This window comes from Pteropus alecto, unplaced genomic scaffold (assembly GCF_000325575.1).
Source record: "Pteropus alecto unplaced genomic scaffold, ASM32557v1 scaffold134, whole genome shotgun sequence".
In the NCBI taxonomy this organism is placed as follows: domain Eukaryota; kingdom Metazoa; phylum Chordata; class Mammalia; order Chiroptera; family Pteropodidae; genus Pteropus; species Pteropus alecto.
This window is the reverse complement of record NW_006436283.1, coordinates 4,301,820-4,329,677: the sequence shown is the minus strand read 5'-3', so window position 1 is coordinate 4,329,677 and position 27,858 is coordinate 4,301,820. Positions and strand designations below refer to the sequence as shown.

Sequence of the window (27,858 nt, the reverse complement as noted above, 5' to 3'; positions counted from 1 at the left end):
GGGGTAGAGGTAGGCAAGGAGACTAATTAACATGAAATGGCATCTAAAACTTACAGACTGAGGCCTCTATAGAAACAGAGCCTCTAACACAATCTTATCTGGCATCAGACAGACCCACGGTGCCAGGAAGTCGGGACGCACCAGACATGACAGGATTGTGCAACGACGTCCCTGAGGAGAGAACTGGGACCGATGTTGAGTGAGGACGTGTAAAAAATGGGCACAGTCTCCAGCATCTTTGCCTTTTAATATAAGATTTGTTTTCATCAATTCTGAGTATAACATATTTCTTCTAAAAATAGAGCTCTTTGCTTGTTCTGAAACTTCTGAACTTTCACTTGGCAGTGAAGGGGGGAGGCTGACTGTCGTTCTGGGGGGACGTTGCCAGTGTTTCCTAGTCACGAACAAACTTTCCAAAGGGTCCTGGATGCTCACAGCGAGGAGGAGTGTGTTTTAAGTCCACAGCACTGAAGAAACGCAGCAAAGCTTTCCGAGCGCTCGCGGTGCCTGGAGTGGACCTCCTCCCGAACACGTTACGGACCAGAGGTAAACAATCACAGCTCGCACGGGCCCAGATGGCAGCGGCCCTCCTCCGGGAGGTATGGACAGAGGGACCCCGCACACATCCACCAGAAGACAACAGGGTGCCCTCCTGGCACACCGGTTAAGAACATGAGCGCACACACACAGACATAGGAACGCAGGGCTGAGGATGTTACACTCCCGCCCTGGGCCAACGCAGACCTGGATTTAATATCACAGACTTGCTAGAGTTTTCTCACAATACAGACCGAGTCAGAATTACCCCCTGCCCCCAAGGAAAAGAGTGGTTAGCTCCTGAATCCAAAGATGCCCTTGATGTACCCGGTGAGCCCACTCTTGGTCTTCTGCTCCAACTTGTCCTCGAGGGGTGGGAAAGCCACGTGGTTGAGCGCCAGGTCAAAGAACAAAGGCTTGCAAGGGATGGGCTGGAATCCCGGAGGGAAGTGCACGAGGTTGGCCTGCTTAGTGACGAGGGAAGGGTCCAGGCAGAAGGTCTCAAACCGCTCAACCAGGGGCTGGAAGTCAAATCACAGGGTGTTCACCAGACTAACAGTGGAACATTCGCTACATGCGCGGTGCCCAGTCAGGGCCTGCACGAGCCATTCCACTCGATCCCCACAAATCTCTTATGACGGGTACCCCCACGTTATAGCTGAGAGTCACTAAAAGTTAGAGGTTAAGAAAGGCGTGGGCTGGGACTGGGGTACAGGCCTGCCAAACATCCAAGGCAGAACCCCTCGCCGGGGCTGCTGCTCTGCACAGCACCAGGTCCCTGGGCTTGTGTTTGGGACCACTGGATGGCGCCTAGCGCACCTCACGCAGGCAGCTTTCACGGGTCTGAGTAGAAGAAGGGAGGGAAGTAGGGTGTTTCCTTAGAATTAAGGGTCTCCGGTTGTACTGTGAGTACACATTCCTGGTGTGTTATGAATCTTACTTTTTATTCCTCAAAAGCCACAGCCCACTTACCTTATTCTCCTTGACTTGAGAGGAAGTCTCTGTTTGGTGGGAGTCACTTGCATCTGAAAGTTTCACAGGAAATCAGTAAGGAAAGGGACTTAGCACACTCGTCACAAATGACATCTAGCGCACATGTGGGCTCTAAATCCCTAAAGCAGAAAGGGCCGACCTGTGGGCGAGTGGGTCCTCCCCGTCCCGGGCCTACCCGCTGCGAAGCCACACAGAGCGACAGACAATAAGTCCCGGAGCCGGCCCGGCTGCGGGGAAGACACGAGCAGGGAGAAGGAACACTGTAATAGTGTCTCTAAATTCCTCTACACAACTGGATGCGTGAACGTGGCAGAAGCGATGGAGGGAAAAATAAAACTCGTACGGATTAACCGGAACAACCCCTTTCAACCTGAAGAGAGGAGCGTGGGTGGGAGAGAGGAGGAACAGCAGTGAGGGGACATCTGGGGACGCAGGTGGCTCACCCAGGATCGCCGCCGCCTGCAGAGAGCACTTTTCTGACCTCACTTGCGTGATAAGCTCTTGCACGTCAGGCAGGTCCTATAACGATTTGAAAAATGTACTCACGAGACCGGGGTCAGAGAAGCCCACCAAACTAACCAGAGTTAAGCGATCCCACTGATATTTTCATGGGATTTTAGGCTTTTTAAATGGCTCTATAAAAAAACAAAACAAAACAAAACTAGCTTGCTTCAAATGGGAATAGGTAAGCCATGGCTTAAGCAATAATGTCTGGAAATAACACGATTATTAATAAATTTATCATACACTAATTACATTCTGTGCCAAGTACTGTTCTGAGCAGTTTATATAATTGCTAATTCCACCTTCCTGATGATCCTGAGGTAGTCTGTACCCACTTTCACAGATGAAACTGAAGAACAGGTCAAATAATGTACCAGTGGCTCCCCCAGGGGCTGTGGAGCTGGGACTCAGACCCAGGCCGCTGGCTCAAGTGCGAGGCCATTCTCTTGCTTCACCTCTCACGTGGCAAAATTCAGAGTGACCCGAGGTCGGCTTATGGCTGAACCCTCACGCCTCCATCCCCCAGCCCTCCCCAAACCTGCTGGCACATGAGGCAGAACGGGCATCTGTGACGCATCTTTCTTCTCCTGAGAAACCACTGCACTGGTTTCCTCCACACCCTGGCGACACCCCACTGGGATGCTGCCGCCACCCTGGTCACCCCTCCCTCTGCCCACACCCTCTGCTCCTTCCTCTCGCTCTGCCTTTGCACTTGTACACGGGCTCCTGCAGGCAGGTCTGTGGCTGTGTCAAAACCACCAGAGCACTGAAGACCCTCCAGCCTCACCCTCTAAATGGCCAGAGTCCTAGGAGCAGCAGCCCTCACACACCGGCTACGGCTACGTAAGGAACAGTACCATTATAAACCTCGGTTCACTTTTCTAAACAGCCTCCACTCGTTAAATAGACATGGATTCGTGGACCAGCCAGCGCTTTAAGAATCTCTGCGTTGTCGCAGCAGGCCGTAAGCTTAAAAGACTAGCTGTCACTCGATAACAAAATAAACCAAACCAACCCAGTCCTTTAGTAAAGATCAGCAGGCAAGCTCTGACGTGCACCCGAACTGCCTGGGCGTCCTGCTAACGTGCCGATTTTGACTCCGTAGGCCTGGGGTGGGCCTGAGAGTCTGCATTTCTAGCAAGTGCCCAAATGCCGCTGTCACTGGTCCAGGCACACTGTGCAGAAAGGCTTCATCTCTGGTTCCCGATTCGGCTGCATATTAGAATCGATGAGGGGCTTTAAAAAAACCCCGTGCTCATCCTGGAGCCCACATCAATAAGAACCAGAATCTCTGGGGAATGGGACCCAGACATCCACCTTTTAAAAATCTTCCCAGGTGACTCCAACCTGCAGCCAAGTCTGAAAGCAGCACTGCAGGTTTATTCAAGCAGAGGACCGCTGTCCTTCCCAGCGCTCACATCCTCCTCAGGCCTGGAATGCGGCTCGGAGTTCCACAGCCTGCAGCTCTTGGCACTTGGGGACATACCACGTCCCACAGCTGGCCCGGCAGGACCAGCTTGGGAAGCGGCAGCCCCTGTGGAGCCTCACTGCACAGCACCCCCCGCCCCCCAGAAACCAGGAGAGACCTATGACTCACTTTCAGGCTATTCTTGAAGGCCCCAGCATCAGAATTCACTTCATTTGCATATTTTAGGACTCTGTCATACAGGACGAGGGCTTCGCTCCACTTCTTCACCAACACGTAGGACTGAGCAATGAAAAAACACCTGACGGAGAAGGGGAAAGAGCCAGAGCAGTCTAAAGCAGCAATGACCCAAGCGCGAGACGTTCCCTGACGTTGAGGCTAAACTTTAAATTGGGAAACGGGGTTCTTAACCACAGGATCACTGCACAGGACACCCCGACATTCTCAATGCCCTAGCCAGGCTGATCACAGGTGACTCCCCCTGCAGTCACAGGTGACAGCACAGGTCCAGCGCTGACCCACTGTCTTTCACTCACTGGCTGGTTCTGCACGGAAGGGGCAGTTCCCAAAGGCACACGGAGGAGGCTGGGGACAGGCAGGGAGGAGCGATGTCGCCTGGCTCAGCCATAAACCCCGCCCGGCACCACCCACATATCCGCGTCACAACCGTTCAGCTCTGCCCGTCTCTCTCTCAAAACCCAAACCCAAGAAATCTCCTCCTAATGGAAATCAGTCTACTGGGATCAATGGAGCCTGGGGGCTGCTGGCCCGACGGGATGGAAGGGTCCATGGGAGCTGGGAGGGACAACTCGGGTGCAGACGGGGCACCCTGGGGAGTCAGAGTGCTGGGGTGTGAGGACTAGAAAGGGAGGTGCAGTTACACACACGGCTCCACTCTGCCATTCTGCCCACACCCCATCCTGCTACACAGCTCACCCTCCAAGCTACAAACAACATGAGCCGTTTAAAAGTCGCTTTAGCTTTCCTCAAACTCAGTGCAGGTTCTGCTAATAACAACTTTTCCAACACTTGTCCATTTTCCACTGGGAAGGAGAGCAGGGCAGAGACATTTATCGTGAGTGCTCTCCTGGTCCCCTAACCTACTCAAGAGCAAACAAGGGACACTGGAAACCCGCAGCACAACCCGAGACTTCCAGAGATCACGTGGGCTGACTGTTCTCTGATGATGGGCAACGTAACCGGCTGACAGCCAGCGACTTAAACCTCTGGGGGACGGACATGTTCCCAAGGCTTACAGGACACCGGGCGGCAGAGGAGAGCCCCACCCACCCCATGAGACCATACCTGTAAGCCTTGAACACCAGGGTCTTGAGGCCTATCTCTTTCTGGAAGGCTCTGTCCTCCTCTAAGCCAGGAAGCTGGAGCAATTCCACCAGATTCTGCACAAAATATGTAAAAAGAAAACTCATGAAGGGAGGGCCACAGACTGAGTTTCTGAAAGACCCTGCAGGGACAGACAAGGGTGGAAAGAGCGAGCCTGGGCTTGAAACAGTGGGGAAGAGTCAGTGACAAGTGACTTGGCAACAGCCACGCCTGGTGTCGCCTCCATCCTCCTCTGTGGTACTGGAAGCCTACTTGTCCTTCCTGACTCAGCTCACAGCTCACCTCCTCGGGGCAGCTCAGCCAGAGGACACCTCTCCAGCTCTGCATGTTCATTTCGGGGTGGCCGCTCGTCTGGCACCCACGCAGACCCGGGTCTGTGTTCACGGGTCTCACACCTTGCTCACTGGCAGACTCCCAGTGGGCCGAGACAGTGTGGCCTTGGTCTCAGGATGCCCATGCACATGGGAGTATCCCACGCAGGCAAAGCGCTCAAAGCAAACCTGTGGGCCCACCAGTCTGCACGGTGACACGCCTGAGCCCTGGGGACATCGACTGCTGAAGTGGTCCAAGGGCAAAGCCTCTTGCCTTTGACTAAGATGCTGACAGCTTCTGGCTGCCACGACCCTCCCGCTACACAATGCTGAGTCACTGTGTGTCCAACACGTGTCAGGCCTGGCCCCCACTCCCGCAGTCCTTGGGGGTCACCTGCAGGATGATGTCGTAGAGCCGGATGAGGTCCTGCGGCCGGGGGGAGCGTTTGCTGTCGTCTTCCGGCTGCTGCTGCAGAAGGGCCCTCTGCAGACCTTTGGCCATGTTCTCGTTCCGCCTGATCGCCGTTGACAGCTTGATGTAGGTCAGGTAGCTGGAACATAGCAAACGCCGGCTCAGGCTATGCTCAGGGGAGCCGAGAAGAGCGCCGGTGCACGAGTAAAGACCGGCCTAGGGGAAGCGTGGCGGTGAGGGCGGCTCACGTGGCAGAGCCATTTAGTCTGGTCCTCAAGCTCAAGGGGCCCTCCATTCTGGCTGCTATTCAGTGACAAATTTGCAGGGGACCAGCATGAGACCTTATGACAAAATCTGATTTTAGCCTGAATTGCAGCCTCTGTTTCTGAGAACCACAGAGCTGCTGAGTGCAGAGAATCCTGAAGACGAGCCCCGGACGGCGAGCCAGGTCCTGGAGCAAGGCCCAGAGGACTGGCTGGCCCGCAGCGTAAGGACAGTGTGCTCGCGCCGCAGCTGCTCCCACGCACAGGACGACCGTCTCTTCTGAGAAAGTAGCGAAGGACGGTCTCTTTGGATGGTTATGCATGTTAAACGTGCACATACTGGAGACTACGTGTGGTGCCCGCTATTGTACTGTACCACCAGGCAAGTCTCTTTAACATCTGGAGATAAAACAGGGTAACTACTTAAAAATCTGTTTGAGTGCTTAGGCCTCTAGATCCCTATCCTCCTCCGGCAGACAGGCGGCATCCTGGCGAAGGATACGATAGAGGCCCGGGGATGGGGGCGCAAGAACGGCTGAGGTCAGGGCCTCAGGAATGAACCAGGGGCTTAAAGGACTGTCAGGCTCCGCGTGCTGACCTCCTGGCCTTCTCCTTCCACTCGGCCTCCAGAACAAGCGCAGCCTAGTGTATCCTGGGGGTCTGACCACCCCAAGAAAAACTCCGGGTCACTAGACATTTAAGGAAAAACTCTAACAAGACAGAAGCGGCCAAAACTGAGAGGGGGGAAAAAAGCAACTTGGAAGAACCAGACTTTGCAGGGAGAGGAAAGCTTCAGAAAACTATTATTAATAACCCCAGAGAGATAAGAGAAGTCTTTGTGATCATGACATTAGAATGAGATGCTGCGTTTTTCAAATAATATGCGAAGAACACAAATAAACTCTTAGAAATGAAAATGGCATCGGAAATGAGAAAGCCCACGGAAGAGCTGGATGGGAGAGAGAAAAGGGTCAGGGCGGAGAGCGGAGCAGGCGGGAGGGGGCTGCTGTGGAAAGTAGCACAAAATGCCTAAATCCAAAACATCAACTGGCAACACACGTGCCATTTAGGGACATGAAGGTAAATAATGAAAAGTCTGTTAAAAGAATTAAAAGTGGCTGCTGCTGAGAAATGGGAGGATGTCACGAGGCGGACTTTCTTAAAGCTCTGAAGAATAATCAGACTCTCAAAACAAAGCAGCTATTAGTCACAAGTGGTATAGAGATTTACATGCACCTTTACATTTTGTTGAAATACAAGAGCTACCAATTCCGGATTCGCCAAAGGAGGCCTCGGGATCCTAACTGAAATCCAAGATCCTGACATTTGCTAGGTCTGATGGTACAGGACGGACCCAAGGGCAAGTGGGCGCACAGTCTGAAAGTTCTGAGCCTCGCTGATGCTCTCAGGTCTTCTCAGGGCTAGGAAGTTGGGTCAACTCCTGACTTTCTGTGACTGTGAACCACAGTCACACCCCTTAACCTCCTAGAGCCCAATGCTCTCAGGTCTTCTCAGGGCTAGGAAGTTGGGCCAACTCCTGACTGTGTCACTGTGAACCACAGTCACACCCCTTAACCTCCTGGAGCCTATCTTATCCTCACAGGGCTGGTGAAATAAGGGGCATCTCAGGGCCTTTTCTGCTCAATACTCCATCTGAGTCATTGGGCAATTCGATGTTCGCATAATATCAAATTCCCTAAGAATAGAGATTAAGGTAAAGAAAGGAGTTTTTGTGGTTTTCCTTTTACAAAAAGGGAGGGAGCAGGAAGATGGCTAAAAACATTGCCAGGTTCACTAAAAAGTTACAAGCAGTGACTAAAAAATTAAAATTCAAGGTCACATGGAGGAGAGAACCCGATGAGAAGTAATTTTCCCAACTGATCTTATTTCTCCTCAAGAAGCTGTCAAAATGTCACTCTTCCTTCCTTCTTTCTTCTGTGAAACAAATGATCCACTCTTTAAAAAACAAATTAAACTTGACAAAGTGATTTAGAAATGTCTGTGAAAGAGCAAAGGGGCAAAAGCAGTCAAGGCATGCCCGAGGAAAACCCCGGTGGGGTGAACCTCTCTACCAGACAGCACGACTTCTTGTAAAAGGGTCGCAGATCACTGTGCTGGTTCACGCGCAGACAAACCTGCAGCGCAGAAGCATCCAGAACAGAGAAAGAGCAGGCGGGAGGAAACGGGATGCACGACCGACGGAGCTGGCACTGCGGATTCGTGGGGCAAGGACGGAACGGTCAGTAAACGGTACTGGAACAACACATTATCCTCACAGGAAAAGGTGAGGAGCCTGACCTCGCTCAAAAATAAACTTCAGCTGGAACTCAACTCAAGTTTAAATTGAACTTAAATGCTAAAGAGACAACGTAAAACATTCAGAACTCAGAGGAGAATTTCAGGAGCTTGCCAGGGACAGCTTAGCTCTAGAGGACGGGGAATCGACCAAGGCGGGGAGCTTCAAAGCCACTGGTTGTACTCCAGTTCTCATGTGGTATAAGAACTTTAAATTATGTGTGTCAAAATCCCCAAATGCAGTATGTACACTCTTATGTGATAAAATGTGTACAGACATATTAGTACACTTTAGTACATACATTAAAATATACGCAAACATTACACGTGCTCTTGTTCCAATGATATATTTCAGAACGTTTAAAAAAGCAAAATATTCACAACACTTACCTGTGCAGGTACTGAAGATTAGACACCTTCCCCGACTCTCCCTCGAGGGTGTAATCTCTCTGCTTCTGCACAGTGAAAAAGGTAAAGATAAAATAGCTGACTCTGCCCTTGGCTCCAATAGCCTTGCCCAGCAGCGCCCTGGAAGGGGTACCCAGGTAGCAAAGATCTACTGGACGTATTCTAGAATGACAGGGTCACTCGGCTGTCACTGGCACCCAAAAACTGGACTGAGTAAGAAAGTTCAGAGTGACGGCCAGTAAGGCCTCCTGGCCACTGCTCCTGTTCCCAGTGGCCAGGCCCAAAGCACAAACAGCGCGAACAGTCCGCGGAGCCACTCTGGGGTCTGTGCTTCAGATCCAAGCTGCACCCTTCCGCTGTCAGCTCCTGCCTTCTGTGGTTGGCTGAACAATAGCCCCCAAAGACGTCCACATCAAAGCTCTGAAACCTGTGAAGCTGTCCTCATACACGGTAAGAGACCCTGCAAATGTGGCAAAGCTAAGGGTCTTTGGTTTAGCCTAGATTATCCGGTAGGCTAATCGCAGGCTCCTCAGAAGAGGGAGACAGGAGAGTCAGAGACAGAGGCTGAAGCAGAGCTCCGAGAGAAGAGAAGATGGTATGCTGCTGGCTGTGAAGATGGAGGAAGGGGCCATGAGCCAAGAAATGTAGGTGGCTTCTAGAAGCCAGAAAATGCATTCTCTGGAACACTAGCAGTGACTTCTCCCCAGGCTCCCCTTGAGCTTCCAAAAGGAAGGCAGTCCTGGGAACCCATTAGACTTCCAACTGCCAGAACTGTTAATAAATTTGTGTTAAAGCCACTAAGTCTGTTGTAATGTTACAGAAGCAACAGGAAACTAATACACCCTCGTATCACCACATTCGGTGAGGTGTCCCCCCAACTGCTATGCATTCAAGGTGAATGATGGAGACTGGGGCTCTGCATGTACCTGCTAAGTGGGTGAAGGGAACTCTAACATACAAAGGCAACTTAATGGGAAAAGGCAACAGGTGACTATAGCCTAACAAATATTTATTGAACATTTTATACCCAAGGTACTATGGCAGATGCTGAGGAAAACATATTGTTGCTTTTAAGGTGCTTATAATCTTGAAAATATAATAAAAAAGTATACATAAAACAATACACAAAATGTTAAGACAATTCTTAACCACCAAACAAAAATTTTGGCTGCAAGTATGAGTTATTTAGAAAATGGAGAGATCTCTGTGGGGGAGGATGGGTAGTCGGTTTCTCAGGGATGGTGAGCTGTGAGCTGCTGGACCTTGCAAAACAGGTAAGGTATGGGCTGGTGACAAGGGAGAGAAAGGGTAAGCCAGGTGTGAGGGCAAGGAGAACGGTGTGAGGAATGCACGGAGTGAGAAAGGCACATCAAGACGGTGAGGACAACAGCTCGAGGCGGAGGACTCAGGAGAGCAAGTGCAGAGCTGGGAACGGAGGCAGGACGCAGACGGGGAAGGCCAGTACGCCAGCTCAAGGAGTCTGAACTGTATCTGCTAGACCAGTGGTCTCTAAAGTGGGGTGCACATAACCCAGAGCGTGAGTGTACGGAGAAAAACAGAACTTCTATTTATGTTAACCTCATTTCTAAAAACTTTATTTTAATGTATTTTATATATCACAAATCAGCTGAGTAATAAGGTACATAATTTACAAATAAACACATCAGAGGTAAATGTTCAGTTTCACTTATGGGGGTGCATTATCACAGAAGTTTGGAGGCCACTGCTCTAGACCCAGAGGAATCACTGGGCTTTTCATAATCAGACAGTGCGATGAGACCTAGCAAGATTCAATCTGTGTTCCTGGAGAACTGAACCAAGACCAAGGTTAGGACAAGCCAGCAGGAGGCTGTGAATGAGTCCAGGCATCAAGTAAAAGGCTAACTAATGACAACAGGAGGCGTGGACAAGCGGCGAGAGAAATGACAAAGGGAGAACAGAGTGGTGAAGGAAAGAAAGAGGCAAAAATGGTTCTGAGGCTTTCAAGCCCAAATGCCTAAGTGAATCACGGTGATTTTATTAGAAAAAGGGAGCCCTGAAGGAGTGTACCTGGAGGTATGAAATTTCAGACCAAAGGCTTAACAGGTAACATGGGAAACCATTTGGAAAAACAGGACAGAGAGAAGAGAATTTCTCAACCTGATGGAGCCCAGAGGCTTTTGCTGTTTGTTAGCCAATCACCACACCTAAAAATAACAGTGGCTAAGAGTGAATGCACTCGGACCACGGGGATCCCACCCGGGAATGACACACACAGACCCAGGACCTCAGCCCAGAGCAAGAGCTGGCGGCTGAGCTGATGGTCCTACCTGATCGGGCTTGAGCTCCTCCCGCACGGCCTGGATGGCGTCCCGACACTCGCTGAGCACAGACTCAAACAGACGTTCCTTGGTTTCTTCGCTCTCAGCCTAAACACAGGCAGAATGCAGTAAAAACTTCTTCAGAGTAAGCTGCAGTATTCTGATGGGAGAAAGGCCTAACGGTGCTCTGATTCCCCCCATTATAATTCACCCAACCGACCAAAACGTGCCCTGAATCAGATCATTTCCATCGTTACTATTCTCCACCAGGTAAGATGTTCCTTGTAGTCTTATTCATTATTTGTATAGAAATGGGAATTTTCTATGTGTGCAAATAAAGTGAACATACTGAAAAAATGTCTGTATAACTGTCTAAAACTGTCAGGTAATTGATGCTTCAAAATTTTCCCTATCAGAGAACTGCCTACTGTTTTCCTCCGAAGCCTCTACCTGTGCTCAGGACCTGCCCCGGCACCCTTAGAGGGGCCTCGCAGACTGGATCTGGGGCGCTGCTACCCCACGCTGAAACACAGCTCCCCAGAAGCTTCTTTTCCTTTTTCCCTCTGGAACAAACTGTCTTAAATCCTACTGTATGCCAGCGAATCACCCTACAAACGTGCCCCGATAGACTTGGAGCTACAAGGACCACCTCTGATCAATGCCCAATCAGAAATACGTTCTCCTAAATATCATCCCAGGTTCTCTTCACCACAGACATCCTGCACTCAGATATTCTGCATGGCTCCGCTGAGAACATATTTAGGGCAGACAAGGTTGACGAGCACTCAGTGACAGCCTTTGCACAAGCACAGGGCGTCGCCCTCGGCGGGCCAGCTGGGATAAAGGAAAGGTGACTCATTAACTGACTACCTGCCATACCACGTTATCATCCTAAAGAATCTGACTGCACAGGTGGGCATGGACAAAAGGCAGAAAGGAGATGGACCTGAGTTACCGGCAGGCTCGCTGTGACATTTATTACACCTGACTCTCCACAGAAACCAATATCCAACCTGATCTCTTGACACTCAACTGACCCCTGAGAAAGTCCAAAGGCAAACCCAGTACTGCCCACTCCTTTCAGAGACGGCCGGTAGAGGTTTAAAGAAAAACCTTTTTTCTCTTAAGAACTCTTATGTTTTTCCTAGTTTTCAGTGTGGGGAAAAAAACTTCCTTGTGAATTACACAATGTAAATCAAACATGCTTTTCTATTTATAAGTCACTTGACTTTCTTGTTCCCTAACTTAGGAACAAATCAGGGACACAGTCATTCTACAAGTCTACAAAGGCAAACATGGCCACCATCAGCTCCGTGAAACCTCGAGCAGCGCGGCCCAGTGGAGCGTTCTGTGATGACAGAAACGCTCTCTACCTGCACTGCCCAGAGCGGCCATGAGCTCCATGTGGCTCCCGAGCACTTGGAAATTCTAATTAATTTAACTTTAGCCATGTGTTCAAGTGGCTACTATTACTGGACAGTGTGGCTCTAGAGAAACACACTTCACGCAAGACACTGTTAAGCACCTCAAGTTAGCAAGATCCTTCATAATAGCTTACGCAAACTTGCTGGCCAATTTCTCAAAGTACAAATCGCACGGGACGGGGCAGCCATTTCGGTTTCACAACTGGAATAAGACGCATGAAAACGCTTGGCACCAACCGTGCACACACACGTCGTGAGCAGGCAGGATGAGCTCCCGCGCTAGGTGATACCGTGCAGCACCCTCTGTAACTCTGTAACTCCTGTAAGGACAATGGAACAAGAGGTGGGATGCCCCAGCACCGACTCGCAGTCTGCCCCCCACGTCGCCAACACGGAAAGCGCCTCCAACCCAAGCAGCAAGATCCCCGCCTAAGAACTGTAGTTTTTATAAAAGTTCAAACATCCCAGGATGTGGGCTTAGGCCACATCTCAAGGCTGACGGGTACAGAGAACAATCAGCTGCTGCATGTCCTGAGGTCGAGACCCCCAGCTATGAAAAACAGAGATTCCAGATTGTTTTCGCTTGTCTGCAAAAACTGTTGGAAGACGGTGGTGTGACTAAGGAGACAAACAAGGCGAGTCTGACCACATTCTCCACCACACCCAGAGGAGGACCAGGCGATGTGAACCAAGCCTCGCCCAGCCCGCTGAGGTCTAGAAAAACACATGCGGAAACCTGGTAACTGGTAAAGGGGCATACAAGCTTCGCTTCTTAAGAACAGATTTTTTTAAAGCGAGAAGGATAAATGGTCTCCTTTCCACTCAAACATTAAAATATTAACCGTAAGTCGAGGATAAGAATGATCAAACCTCCAGATATTTTTAAACCTGTCTACCCCCTTCCAAAAGAGCTGCAAAACAACATCCTCACAAAGCAACCAGTGACAATTTAGGGGTGACCAAGTATTAATAAAAGCAAAATAGAAATAAATTATAAAGGAAGACAACGTAAAGACATGAAGATTGAAAGCTTGCCTGACGAGACTAAGGATTTTGCAACTGGATTTTGGCAGCCGATTCATTCTCAGCTCTAGTCTTTTCAGTCTAATGTTTTATCTCCCTGAATTATTTCTTCATTCCATGCTTTTCAGTAAACTGCTGTTTCAATATTGAAAGTCATAAAACCCTTGACAAACAAGCAATAAGCTGGGGCTACCAAATTTTTGCATCCCACCTCCTAGAGGATGACAAATATCCCATAACTGGCAGGGCAGCGACATGAGAAGCCTTGTGTCTCTAAGGCAAAGCTCCTGGATTCCAGGGCAGAGAACTCAGCACAACGGGAACTGGAAAGCTGAGTGAGGCCCACGGTGGAGTGAGCGGGGTCATCTGACAGTGGCACTTGGGGCAAGTGGTTCTTCTTGGAACTAATCTCAAATGGCTGAAGGGTATCTTCCATACTTAATAACCCATGGGTCACTCACTTCAATAGACATTTGACAGCTACAATGCCAGACCTGACTTCTAAGGATTTAAGTAAACTTTAACATTGTACTTATTTTATTTACTAGCTAGATTTGGTATACGTATGATAGGACATTACAGACTAAATTGTTTTGTAGGTTAAAACCCTACGAGGACTTCCTGGAATTCATACATATTTTGTTTGATCGACATCTTTTACTTCTACTGTGTAATTTAAAGATCTCTGATACTCAGAAGTAAACCTAATATATTATAAATTCATCGAAAACCAGAAATAATTTATATTTACTGCAACTAGCACATTAACCAGGCACTTAACAGGAGATCTATAGATCCTATAAACATTAAAATGATAAAGTAATATCATAAACTTATGTCGATAAATTCAACAATTTACATAAAACTAATAAATTCCTTTTTAAAATAAAATTCATTCAAACTGACACAAAAAAAAACAGAAAATTGAATAGCATTATAAGTTATAAAGGAATTATACTTGCTTAAAACAAGCAAAAACAAATTTTAAAAATCTTCCCACAAATATTATGTTGTACACCTGAAACTGACATATCAAAAAACTTTCACACAAAGGAAACTCCAGTCCCAATAATTTCACTGGTGAATTACAATAAACATTTAAGGAAAGAAAAATACAGACATTACATAAACAGAGGAGGAACATCTCCAAACTTGTTTTATGATGTGTGCATAACCCTGAAAGTAAACCTTGAAAGACATTGCAAGAAAAGAAAATTATAGGCCACTATTCCTCATGAAAACAGACGCAAAATTCTTAAAGCATTAACAAATCAAATCCAGCAATACATATAAAGCACAACATATCGTAACCAAGCGGGGTTACCCCAGATATAGTGTTGGCTTAACACGAAAACTCACCAACGTAACCTATTATGTTAACAGGCTCCGAAGATTCTTCCCTCCTCAGCCTTTTATCTTCCTAGACTGAAAGATTTGAAATTGTCCTTGTACGGTTCCTTCCACTCTTGGTTTCATACACCTTTCAAACCCTCCACTGTATCTTGTGGAAGAACAATGAAAACCCCATACAACATTCCTACTGTATCTGCACATCGCAAGTTTCACTGATACTTTAGGAAAAGCCTTACAATAGGTTTCCTAATGACAAATGTGACCGAGGAGCAGCTACGTTTAGCAGTGAAAGCCTGCAGCAGCTGGGGCAGGAAACCTTGGCTACTGATCCTATCTTCCCCTCAACATAAAATCTTGGCCCATCTCTCCAGGTACCTGGGTAAACCATGTCCCTGCGTAAACCATGTCCAGTGGGAAGGGCTCTACCCCTTTCGTGCAGAAGCACTTTTAAGTTTTTTAACTTAATAACTGAAACAAAGTAATACAGGAAGGATAATGGGTTTAAATGGATGTTGGAGAGCTTTAGAAAATGTGATTGCAACACAAAACAGCATCACCTTCATTATTGAGCTTTTACGTTATTCCAAAGAGCTGTTTATTGAAGAATTGTTTTCGTCTTAATAAGGCCTTTAAATACTGCTACAAAACACAGCACATGAGGAAAAATCCCAAACTATCAAATACATTGAGATTCTTTTGCTCTCCCTCTACCTGACTTTTCTGGGCAGGTGCTTAATAATAAACAAAAGCTTTAAAATAAACATCTTTTGCATTAGAGATTGAAAATTCTTAATCTAAATAACTTTATTCAATCAAAAAGAAATCTACATATATTTTTCAATCTACGTGGTATTCTCATTTATTCTACAACAGTAACCCAAAATATGGAAAAATCCACATATAAAGATTCACTGATCACTGTTTACAGTGCTTAAAAACTGTATGAAATGCAAATGCCCGATAATAGATGTGCTTGGATTAAATGGCATTTTCATAAGTACACCTGCCATTCTCTGTGTGTGTTAGAGACAGCTATTAATTGGAACACGTTTAACTGTATCAACACGCACGCTGCAGATGAGGTGAAAACACAGACCTCGCAGCAGTCGTGCTGAGCTGACAGACTGTATTTTTTATCTAGTCAAGGTTGGAATAATGTCAGTTTTTTCTTGCCAATATTAACAAAATTCTGGCCATTCTTGAACTGCCTTAGAAGGGGTGGCTATGACCCTGGTATCCAGAAGTCAACCTTTTAACTATACTAAAACTCAAGTTTGAGAGTGATCCTTTTGAAAATAACTGGTTGCCAAGGACTATTTGTTTCAATTAAGTTTCTGCTTAGTTAAGTCTCTATCAGGGCCTCAGGACTCTGCCAGTATACTTTATTAAGTGAAATTATGTTTAGCTATTTATCAAAGCCAAATAAAATGACCCCGTCATAGCCCTTCCTGTTGAATCTAATAGAATACGTGGAAAAGTTCGAGAAACATGAGCTCTGGGTACAAGGGCTTGGTTTTGAATGTAAGCATTGCCTTCCATCTGGTACATGGCTGTGGGCCAGTTAAACAGTCTCTGAGACCAGTTTCCCACCTGTAAAATGAGTGTCACCCACCCTACAGGGTTAAAAAGATAAAAACATAAAAGCAGCGTATCTGGGAGGGACATTAAAGGGGATCATTGCCCTCTTTTGCTCATGTCTGTAGTATCTCTGTCCAGGTGACCACCAGGTATTTAAAAAGTTTTGTGAAATGATATGGAAGAACATGAAAAATACTTACAAATACGTTAATATAAATAGATTACAAAATCACATCTCAGTATAATTCTAACAAGTAAAACATACAAAACATCTCATGAATACAAAAAAGCCTAAAAGGAAATACACTGTTTTCCTTTTCAGGACAAGGCAGTATCAACGAAGGCATATGGGAAGTGGGACTACAGGTTGATCTCTTACAAGCATTCATATTTTCTAAACTGTCAGCTGAATAACTTTTAAAACTTAATAAATATTAGCTTTTTCTGTCCTTTATCTGATGTCTATGGCCCCATCCCCAAGATGCCCCATTTCATCTGCCCCTGTGGGCCTCCTCACCACCCCTATTCTAGCCGGAATTCCTGCCTCACTGTCACTGAAGGCAGCTCTCATCTTCCAGCATGTATCATTTTAAAACCAAAAAAATAACCCGATCACATAATCTAAATGGCTGCCACCACAGCCCTAGTCCAGAGGAGATACTGCCATACTATAGCGCCAATGAAATGAGCTCAAAAGTTTCTCAGCCTTTTAAAGGGGGAAAAAAATCGACTTTCTGGCATTATTCTAGTCGTCTGTACTTTAAACAAATAAAAGGGAAATGAGAGGGGCAGTACGCAACAGAGCAAAGGCACAAAGAAATTCAACTGTTAAAAGCTGCCCCCAACTCAAAATAGCTATTTGGAACAAGTCGTTGAAAGTTTGGATGCTGAAAACAACTCATCAGCACAACTAACAAAGCATCCCTAAATGCAAATTACTCAAGGTGCAACGGCTTACTGAGGATTCTCATGAAACACCACTGGTCTCTGGAGAGGCTGTAGACACACTCAGCAGCTTGGCTTTTTAGATGCTCTTATACTCATATGGAGCAGTTCTAAAGTGTCTTAATCACTGTCTACTCCATACAAACCCAGACCACCAGGACTTCTCATCCTTTGGAACTCCGTTCACAGCTACAAACAGGCGACGATTATGTCAGTCAGCATCAAACAGTACAGCTCTGCGTGGATATTACACACATACTGCACGTCAAATGATGTATTCTGGATTAGCTAGGCTCTCCTTAAAAGGCCAAGAACAAGAGGTGGCTAAGACAAGAGGCCAGAGGCACATGAGGGACAAGACAGTTAAGCTGCTGCAGCACCCGCTGGGCTGCAAAGTACCCTTTACCTTATGCTAGCCGCTTGTTGCCCCCATTTTTATGTTGATGGCTGTCCCTGTCAACTTCTTTGCCCTTAAACATCAGAACTCTTCTACAAACTCAGCTTTTAAAATAATTTTGTTCAAGAGAGTGCATCAACCCCCAACAATATTAAGATACATTTTTGTTTTAAATGAACATCAACGAAATACTACCTCTTAAACAAGAACCACCTTCAGACACATGCAGAAGACAGAGCAGGTGCTTCCTCCTCACCTGGGCAATGGCTGCTTCGTTATCGGCCAACCCCAACAAAAAGATCCGCACTCTGTCGATCTTCACCGGGACCGCTCTCCCTCTCCACTCCACTTCGCTCATGGTCGCTGCCTGTTTGGCTCGAGTCTGAGTGATCAATGCCTGGAAAACAGTTTTAAAAAGTCAGCCAAGTTTTAACTGTGGATATGAGTGACCATGGTAAAATGAGTGGAAATTATGTCTCTTCTATAACCAACATATTAACGTTTTACAGAGTACACACAAATTTATATTTAAGTTCCTCCTTGGCATAACACATCCTAGCTTAAAGAAACTCAAATCTTAAAAGGACATAATAGAAGGTTAAAAAGGCCAACACTAGTTTTGGTAAGGATGTAAAAAGAAAAGTATATCTATATACATCACAGGCAGAAATTCCACTGTTAGGAATTTGTCCTAAGGAGATAACTAAGAATGTGTACAAAAACTGGGGACACAGGTACTCACGGGAATATTGTTTACCATTTAATCAGTAATAGTGAAGTGATCGAATAAAACAGACTTCAATGGAGTCCACGCAGCCATCGAAAGTCAACGATGTGGAAATGTATTTACTGAAGTGGAAAAACTGCATGTGACATTACAGTTTAAAAGAATGTTACTAAACAGTGCATAATGAGACCTCGTTTTAAAAATATATGCCTTCTTTCCCAACACGTACAAAAGTCTGCAAGACAGGCATCACATTAATAGTGGTTACCTCTGGGTGATAATCCATATGATTCTATTTTTCCTCCACCTTTTGTATTTCCTATTTTTTCTATGAGGCTATGTTACTTAGAAAATAAATGTAACATGGGGAAAAAAAGTTAAATAATACTAAATGAAAAGTTTTTCGTTAAAAATACAGACATAGATATAAATATGCACATACTCATAGCAACTATATTGGGTGGATTACTTCTTTTTCTGGACTTTTTCAAACCAAAGACTTTTCACAAAATGTACATACGAGATTACCTCCAATTTTTCAGCCAGGAGACCCTCGGTGCCCCCAGACCTCAATCTCATCTGCATGAGTTCATTGATGGCTGACTGGTCCCCTGAGAAAGAGAGAGGAAGAATGAGTGGTAAATTCTCTAGGGTCTGGTCTGCTCTCTCAAGAACTACTAGGTTCACCCTGGGACTTGAAAGAGCTCCGCCCTCCACAGACGCTGCGGTGGACCCCAGCCCTTGTACAAAGCTTGCGGGGGGTACAGAAGACGGCATGATGGGAACAGCAGCAAAGGAAATGCCTTCTGTGGTGTGGAACAGGGCTGACTTCGACAGTTCTACCTTTTCCATTAACCAAAACCCATGTCAAGGATGGATGCAAGGGAAAGGGCAGAAAGTCACATAATTCTCTAGGCTCTCTAAGGTGGACCACCACCAGCAACCCGACGACGCTTCAGGCAGTCCCTGCTCACCAATGTTATACGCGCAGTAGCGGATGTTGGGCGAGATCTCCTCCACACGCTGGCTGTACAGCACGGCCTGCTCTTCTGTAAAAGCACTGGCGAGCTTCTCGTAGATCGTTCTGTGAGGAAAGAACCATCAGGTTTCAGAGCAGCCTTAAGAAAATGGACTCACAAGGAACACAGTGGCTAAAAACAAAATAAGGAACTTTGAGGCCCTCCACCAGCTACCAGAACTGGTATGTTCTTAGGATGAAAGGGAATAATCAACATTCCTACCAGGAAGAAAAAAAAGGAAACTGTACTTTCACTGAAACAACCGTCGGTTGATCTGCAGCTTGAACGTTATCTAGAATCAAAACCGGCCAAAGCCTTTAGAATGGAAAACTTACTTGCATTTATTAAAAGCCTCAATGGCAGCTTTCCACTCTTGATGTTCTTTTTTTTTTGTAAGCTGTGTAAGCCTGGAGGGCGACAGGAAAAGAGAAACTGCTTCAGCCCCCGAGAACGAGGGTTACAGCTCCATCTCTTCTATTTGCTTTGAACTTGGATATCAAGAACACAGACATGCAGGTTGATTTTAAGGAGAGAAACTTTTCACTAATAAAATGTGACACACAGGGAACTTGTTATGATTCATTTACCTCCCGGGAGAGAACTTCAAAAAAAGGAAATTTATTTCCTTCATTTGACTTAACAACCAGCTTTGGGGCTATAATGTAAGTATCAAGAGTTGAATATACACTTGCAATATCTCTTTTTAAAAATTCATGAAAAAAATTATTCTGTGAACTCTCCTAGATATAAGATGCAAGCTGTCTACGGCCATGCCACCCTGAACAAGCCCAATCCCGTCTGATCTCGGAAGCTAAGCAGGGTCGGGCCTGGTGAGTACTTGGATGGGAGACCACCTAGGAAGACCAAGCGCTGTAGGCGTTAAAAAAAAAAGGGATTGTAAGCTGACAAGGTCCTTGCAATCTGTGAGGTCAACCAAGGGTTGCCTTGCCTCAAAAAAAAGATGCAAGCTTTCTATGTATTAAAAGAAACATGAGCTTTCCTTAAAAGTGAGAGCTGATTATTAAAAAACAAGAGCTCAAAAAGCAGAGGCCAACTTCACCTTGAAAAAGCAAGTGCAGGATTTTTCTTCTCCCACATCAGAAACTCTGTTCTGTTTAACTGTATCGTTTCAAGGTCACGTCTCTAATCCCTAGATAAAGCGAGGCTGATGTTAAGACCCTAACCTGAGCCTCTAGCTTGGTCTTGGCGTCCACGCGATTGCTCTCGCATAAGCGTTCCAATTCCTCGGCATGCTTCACAGCTTTCCGCAGGCGAGACAACAGGTGGAACCGTTTTCGGGGTTCAGTGTTGGCTTCCTGTTTGAGCTGCATGGCATAGCTCCAGGCTCTTTCAGCATCCATCAGAACCAGAAGCAAATATCTAAACCAGAGAGGAGGAGCAAGCTGAACGATAAAGGCCAGTAGCATGAGACTCAGGCATTCATAGCACCAGCTCCGGCCTCTCGACTTCTCCCCATAGCTCCCTGGCTCTCTTCCTAGCTATTCTTCCTGTGGCATCAACCAAGATCCCAAATCCACATCTCTGATCCTGACTCAGGCTGCGCATCAGGTTTTAACCGCCCACCAGACACATGTCATTGAAAAGCCTGTTCCACCTCGAACCTGGCAAACCTGACTGACCCCTCCCAATTTTAGCAAACAGAGTTAGTCCATGAGGTCTGGCCTCATCTTTGAATTAACACCTCCTTCATCCCCACCCAGTTAGAAACCCAGGCCTTAAGCGGCAATATACTGAAGTGGTTAAGAAGAAGGCTCTAGAGTCTGGGTTGGAATCTCAGTGCCATCATCACTCAGTAGCTGTGTGACTCTGGGCAAAGTACTAACCTTTCTGTGTCTCACTCTCCCATGCAGTAATACACATAACACGCTTAAGACCAGAGCTTGGCACTTACTCAGTGCTAAATAAGTTAGCTACTTTATTACTACTACGTGAATCTTTGTTTAAACTACTGCCTTGACGAATCTTCTTAAAAATGTCAGCTTAATCTCATCTTTCCAAAATAAAGGGTCCTGCTATCATAAGAGACTCTTTGTAACGCAATCGCATCGGATTTAATCAACACTTCCTGCCCCGTCTCGTCGTGGTCTCTGTGCTCTAGGTGCCGACTGTCTCCACACCGCGAGCTCCCAGCCTCTTCACTGCCTGAGCAGAGGGTAACAACTGTCCAGAGGAGGACAGTTCCTGGAGTGCATTCACGGACACCATGGCATGATGTTTCCCTTGACACAGAATGTTCTTTCCTCTCACAAATCCTTCGCAGTCTGGCCTCCTCCATGCAGGCCTCCTGGCTTCCCTATCAAGAACCCCCAAACTCAACTCTCCCTTCCAAGATTTCGGAATTATTAAGAATAAATGGCACACGACATGGCAGTTTCACTATCTCATAGTGCTCCGTTTTGTACTTGACCAACATCTCTCAACAAGATCACCATCAACGAGGTTCAAGATCCACACCTCCCCAAGCCTTCTATACTCAGTCCTGGCCACAAATGAGACTGGGGAACAGCAAACATTTTTTGTAAAGGGCCCAATAGTAAATATTTCAGACTTTGCAGAATCTATGCTCTCTGTCGCCATTACTGCTATCACAGCACAAAAGCAGCTGTAAACAACACCTAGAGGAATGGCCACGCACCGGAAGAACTTAACTTACAAAAACAAGTGGTAGGAGGACCAAATTGGCCCACAGGCCGCGGTTTGAGGAACTGACCTAGAGCTGTTCTATGCGTGTTGCTGGACAGATTAACCCCTCCGCTAACATGAAGCACGGCAACACTCGGCACTGAAACACAGCACTCTTCTAGAATAATTTACACACAGCCAGATTTCACGTAAGATATACTGATTTAAGTAAGCACTTATAGACATTGAAATCTGCATTCTAGAAACCTTACCCAATAACTGATTAAATTCTAATCGCTGACTTTAACATTCACCACCCCACAGTTCTTGAACAAACTATTGAGCCTCTTTGAGCCTTAGTTTCCTCATCTTGTAATACAGAAATAGTAAAAATGTTCACTCCACAGAGCTGCTAAAAGAGTCACATGAGATAAAGAGTTTGGCAAAATGTCTGGCACATTATAATTATTCAATAAATGTATTAGCAAAAAGTATTTAGCACCTAGCGCTGAGCCGTCAGTACCTGTTATCGGTCAGAAGATCTTCGGTTACTTTTTTCCCTGTGAATTTGTGTCTGTTCCCCATCTTAAAGTTAAGCGTTTTCCGGAGCCGTCTCTGTCTGCGGGAACAGTAGCCCCTGTAAGAGACCATAAGCAAAAATCGTTCAGCCGAGATGACAGTCCTTTCAACAGCAAATTGTCTAATAAGGTCAAAGGTCTGAGGTGTTCTTCTGAGGGTTACATCATCCTGCAAACATTCACTGACCTAAAGCATGCAGGGCAGTACGACTGGTAACAAGAGACAGAAGACACGGTACGCATTCTCAAAGAACCCGCACTTTGGGATCATGCAGATAAAATGGCAACCGAGAAAACAAGGCAAAAGTCAAACTGAATGTAAAGGACACGAGTAACCCTTCTCCTCTTGTTAACAACACTTCACTGCAGTGGACTTAGGGTGGGCTTTGAAAAACTGAGCGGGGGCCTCTTATGCCAAGACTCCCTTTCGTGCTCATGAAGCTCTTTATTCTTACTTGTACTATAGCACAGGGCATTACAAATATGTTCTTACATGTCTATCACACTCACACACACTGCTTCAGAGCAAAGAGATTTTACTTTCAAATGTCTCAGCACAGTGCCTAGCATATAGATATTCAATAAATGTATTTTGACCAAATTAGAGTAAAAATACATACAAAATTTTACTAATCCTTAATCAAATATAATTTACAATACAAAATATTTAAATGATACTTTAGCACCTTAAAGTTACGAGGGCACAGGTTATTAAAAAGTAGTCTGAAAAGAAAAACAAAGAAAAAAATCTGAAACTCAATTCATAACTTCTGCTTTATCACTTACCCTTTTATATAAAAAGCAAATGGAACACTCATACATTATGGGATGGAATATAAATTGGTAAGAATTTTCTGGCAATATGGATATATTTATTAAGATGTCCTTGTTTGTGGAAAACACACATTATTCTGCGGCAACCAGCATTAAGTAGGCAAGCTACTTGCCATGGTTGAGAAAAAAATGTAACTTGTAGTGTACCTGCAAATTTTCTGCAAGTCTGAGATTATTTCAGACGGAAAAAAAAATGTAAACACATTTTAAAGAAAGTTAGGAAAAACTGAATAGACAGTACTTTTATATTATTTAATATCATTACATAAGATGAGATGAAAGAATTATTGCTGATTTGGTTAGGTGGGATAATAGCATTGTACTTTTTTAAAAGCCTTCTTTGTTGGACACAAACTCAAGTATTGATGGGTAAAACAGTATGATGTCTAGACTTGGCTCTAAAATAATTCGGCAAAAACATGCCACACAGACCATATCCCTGCTGGCAAGGATGCGCTCAACTGCAGCTCTCACACACTGGCAGCGGTGCAAACTGGCACAATGATTTTGAAAAACTGCTCGACGATACGTTATCTGAAGGCTGAACATAGCATATCCTATAGTATTCCACTCCCAGGTATATATCAAATAGAAATGCACACTTCCCTCCACCAAGATATATAAGTATGTTTACGGCAGCATTATTTCTAAAAGCCCAAACGGGAAACTGGCCAAGTGCCCAGCAACAGTACAGTACAGGAAAATAAAATGCAACATATTCACAAAAGAGAACACCATGTAGTAATGGGAATTAAAGAACTAAAACCTCCAAACAATATGGCATTTAAAACAATGTTGAAAGAAGGCACTCACGAAAGCGTACATACGATGTGATGCTGTGCAGATACATTTCAAAAATAAGCCAACCTAACCTAAGGTGTTAGAAATCATGACTGCAGTGACCCTTGGGGGGGACGGGTTTGTGATTAGAAGGAGCAAAAGGGAGACTTCCGGGATGCTGGTGATGTTCTGTCTTTTAATCTGGGTGCTGGTTACAGGTTGTGAAAAATTGATCACTTTCTGTACCCTTTGTTGCATGTCAGTAATACTTCAATAAAGTGGTAAAAACAAAAAAAATCCTTCCATAAAATGTTTTTTAAAAAGGAGGGAACGGATGTAACGAAAAGAGCAGAAAGTTAATCGCTATAATAACATGTGTGATGGTTTCGTTATACTATCGTGTCTACAATTGTTTTTGGAAATTTCCTTAATAATTAAAAAAAAAAAATCAAGTCACAACGGTCTTCTGTTTAAAACTCTTTTTGTGGCTTCCTCCCCACCCCCAGAACATGTGCGTGCGCTTCCCTGGCCCACGGGTCCTGCACATTCTGGCCCGGCCTGCTTCTCCCCCTTCATTCCCACCATTGCCCATCTCGTTCACTCTGCCCCAGTGCTGCCGCCTCCACCGCAAGGCTGACTCCTGAGTCTCTGAAATGCAGAGTGTTTCAGCAGTTACTTCTAAAAATCAGGTAGTCAAAGCCTATATCTACAATATAGAAATAGTTGCCTTCAAAGTACTGAATTGTATATTATACATTAAGCATCTATTATATTTTTTAAGAGTCACGTTAAATTTGTTTTCCAACTTGACAGCTGTTATAAAAGTTTACCAGTAAATTAGGACAGAAATTCCCCTTATATAACGTTTAAAACACTGAAAAGCTCTGCATTTTACCAAGAGTCTACAATATAGTTAAGTTAAAAAAAACCCCAATTACCATTAACTGCTTGTTAATTTCAGCAGAAGCCTCCAAGGTATCCGCAACGTTGTGAGGCAAAATGGATAAAAAGGTTCGCTCTTTTTATTCATCATAAAAATTTTAATTTGCAAATTAAGTTGCTTTTGAGGACTCGATATATGTTCCGAGCTAGATGCCTTCAGTTCACTTTCTGATACAGGAGAGTAAGTAGGACATGAAGAGGCAAACGAAGTTTGAAATTTCCAGAAAGATTTCCACACATCTTGCACATGATACTAACCTGTACCTCTGAAAATCTCCATGCCGTAAGCCATGCTGCTGCTGGGATTCCTTAATAATCTGAAGAACTAAAGCCAAGATTAAGGAAAAGCTTACAATGGCAAGAATCCAAATACATCAAAACATGTCCCCAGTCGTCTATATTTGTATCAAACCGCAGCACATTAAATATTTCTGAAATACATAGCTTAACCAGTGAAACCTCTCGTAACCACTTTCAATAGCTATCTTGTTTTAGGATGGTTAAGCGTATGGAAAAGCCAACTGCCTGAATTGTTACTACTTTAAAAATAAAAAAAGAGAACAGTATCAGCCATTAAGGCTACTGAAACCTAACAACTTAAATAAAGCGGCTGGATTCTGAATACTGACTATAACGGGTGGTTCCCACTGATTCGCACCTGGAAAAGGTATTGCACTCAGACAGATACAGGTCATAAGTATATCACTCCTCCATTTGCATAACCTCCTACATCCGTCAAATCTAACTTTCCTTAACAGCCGTGATGCTGCATGAGCCTACAGTTAGCACATGTCAACCAAACTAGGCCATAGTTCGCATTAAAATATTGAAGTTTTTCTTTTAAAAGAAAGAGCCCTGACCAAACTCTCCTTTTGGAGAATCTTAAAATATTTTGAGATTATGTACCAAACTTTAGGAAGTCCAATGACCTTTATCTACAATTTTAGTTTTAAAGTTTCCTCAATGCTTCTCTATAGGTGTATTTTAAAATTCTGAACACTAAAAAGACTTTCAATAACTAAAAGGGGACAGGGTTTATAAGGTCTGTAGTAAAATCAGGGCATTCTAACATCCATTTAGAACTATACCACCAGTACAAAAAGTAAAAAACTCCAATCCCCTGAAAACTTAAGACATTAAGATGTTAAAGCTAAACGTTTTATTTCAGAAATTCGGCTATTTTCTCCATTTGTTATTTCGTTTCAAAAAGCCACACACTAGTGTCATGAGCACTCTACTGTGACTACACTGATGAAAACTAGAAACCAATTCCTTCAGTTCATCTGAACAACTCTCAACAGATTTATAAAGTTATACATGCGATGTTAAAAAGCTACGATGACTTATATTCCAAAGGAGCGACAAGCTTTTCCTTGGAGCAGTCAATCTTTGCCTTCACTCCCAGACATCAAATTGTTATTTTACTACCCATTCTCCGACAGCAAAGGGCTGTCGGACAAAAGTACTAAGCCAGGACGTCAGGAGTGCTGTTTCCTTTCCCCAGTTTAGTGGCTCAAGGTGCCAGGAGCTCCCCGGGGTGGCCAGGCTGTCCTCCACGTCACCAGCCCATCAACCGGGCAACTGTCAGGAAAACTGCAGAAATCTGCCCAATATCCCGGTGCTGCCCGAAAAAAAAGGACGTTCCCCACCCTGAAAGGCGAAGGTGATGCGAGTAAAGGCCGGTCAAACTACAGACCCTGAAGCTCTGAGTGTGTCAAAAGCGCGAGAGAAACTGCAACCCTCGGCCTCTCCTGCCCAGGACGTGCGGACACCCGCTGCCTCTCCCGCCCCCGGCCCGCCAGAGCGACACGTAATCATTGCGAGTTAGGCCCTATTATTCCAGGATACTCTCCAAACTCAGGCTATCCCCGAATTCTTTGTTTGCCTTCGATCCGGCGGATGGCCGTTCGTTTTCCTTATTCTCCTCTCCTCCGGCACCGCGTCCGCCGCCACCGCTGCCCCCGCCGCCGCCGCTGCCGCCGCCTCCAGGTACCTGTTTCTCGGCAGCCATCTTGCCCCTCAGCCGCAGAGCAGGACGGGATAGAAGAGGCGTGACAACTGCGGCGGGAGAGAGCGGGACCTGCCAGGACGGGCTGACGGGATAGCGGCGGACTCCGCTGCCGACGGCCGGGCCCGCAGGCAGCGGACACTTGTTAGAGTGCACCTGCGCACCGGCTCGGATTCCCGGTCTCGAGTCGTGGCGGGCGGGGCTGAGGGCTCGCAGGCGGGGGCGGGGAAGGGGCGGAGGGGACCACAGCCGGCGGAGTCTTCTCCGGAGCAATTCCATCTCCCCGTTCACCAAGGGCGGAGGACCTGGAGATGGACATTCAGCTCCTTCATCCCTGCACGAAGGATCCGGCTCGCGTCTCGCGCACAGACGCCGGGGGGTGGGGGGCGCGGTGGGGGCGAGCGAGTGGCTAAGAACTTTGGATTTCGGGATGTCTACCTCCCCGGGGATTTGGGAGATGGGGTGGCCCACCTACAGAAAGGAAACACCTCGCCTGTGAGGGAGCAGCCTCACAAGCAGCAGCCCCCTATCCCCCTACCCCCCAAGAAAGCAGTGGTCAGAGGAAGCGCTAGTGGAGGCAGCAAGCAGCATCCTGATGTGGAAACTTTGTGACAGCTAGGGACCTGTTCCCTTTTCTGGACTTATAAGCGAGCAGTCGGAAGAGGGAGATATGTAGAGGCGAGGGAGATTATGGCTCTTCGCTGTGCCATAGGGCATTGTGGACTCTGAAGTCTGAGTCCTGTAGTTCCGATCCTGACTCCACTATTATTGGTTGGGAAATGGTGGGCAAATAACTTACTCTCCCTCTAAACCT

General features: G+C 45.9%; 1 protein-coding gene and 1 pseudogene across 1 annotated transcript; one reads left to right on the top strand and one right to left on the bottom strand.

Moving 5' to 3' along the window:
* Positions 1-228: 228 nt before the first annotated feature.
* SRP68 (signal recognition particle 68) lies at positions 229-27,086 on the bottom strand. The gene is given in 17 exon segments (XM_015589728.2): positions 229-1,058; positions 1,510-1,562; positions 1,974-2,049; positions 3,632-3,761; positions 4,766-4,860; positions 5,510-5,666; positions 8,476-8,540; positions 10,803-10,901; positions 17,770-17,910; positions 18,769-18,851; positions 19,215-19,324; positions 19,595-19,651; positions 19,653-19,666; positions 20,444-20,639; positions 22,426-22,539; positions 25,295-25,361; positions 26,885-27,086. Coding segments are annotated over 17 exon segments (1,848 nt in total). The 5' UTR covers positions 27,048-27,086; the 3' UTR covers positions 229-830.
* LOC112480178 lies at positions 20,020-20,138 on the top strand (annotated as a pseudogene).
* Positions 27,087-27,858: the final 772 nt, after the last annotated feature.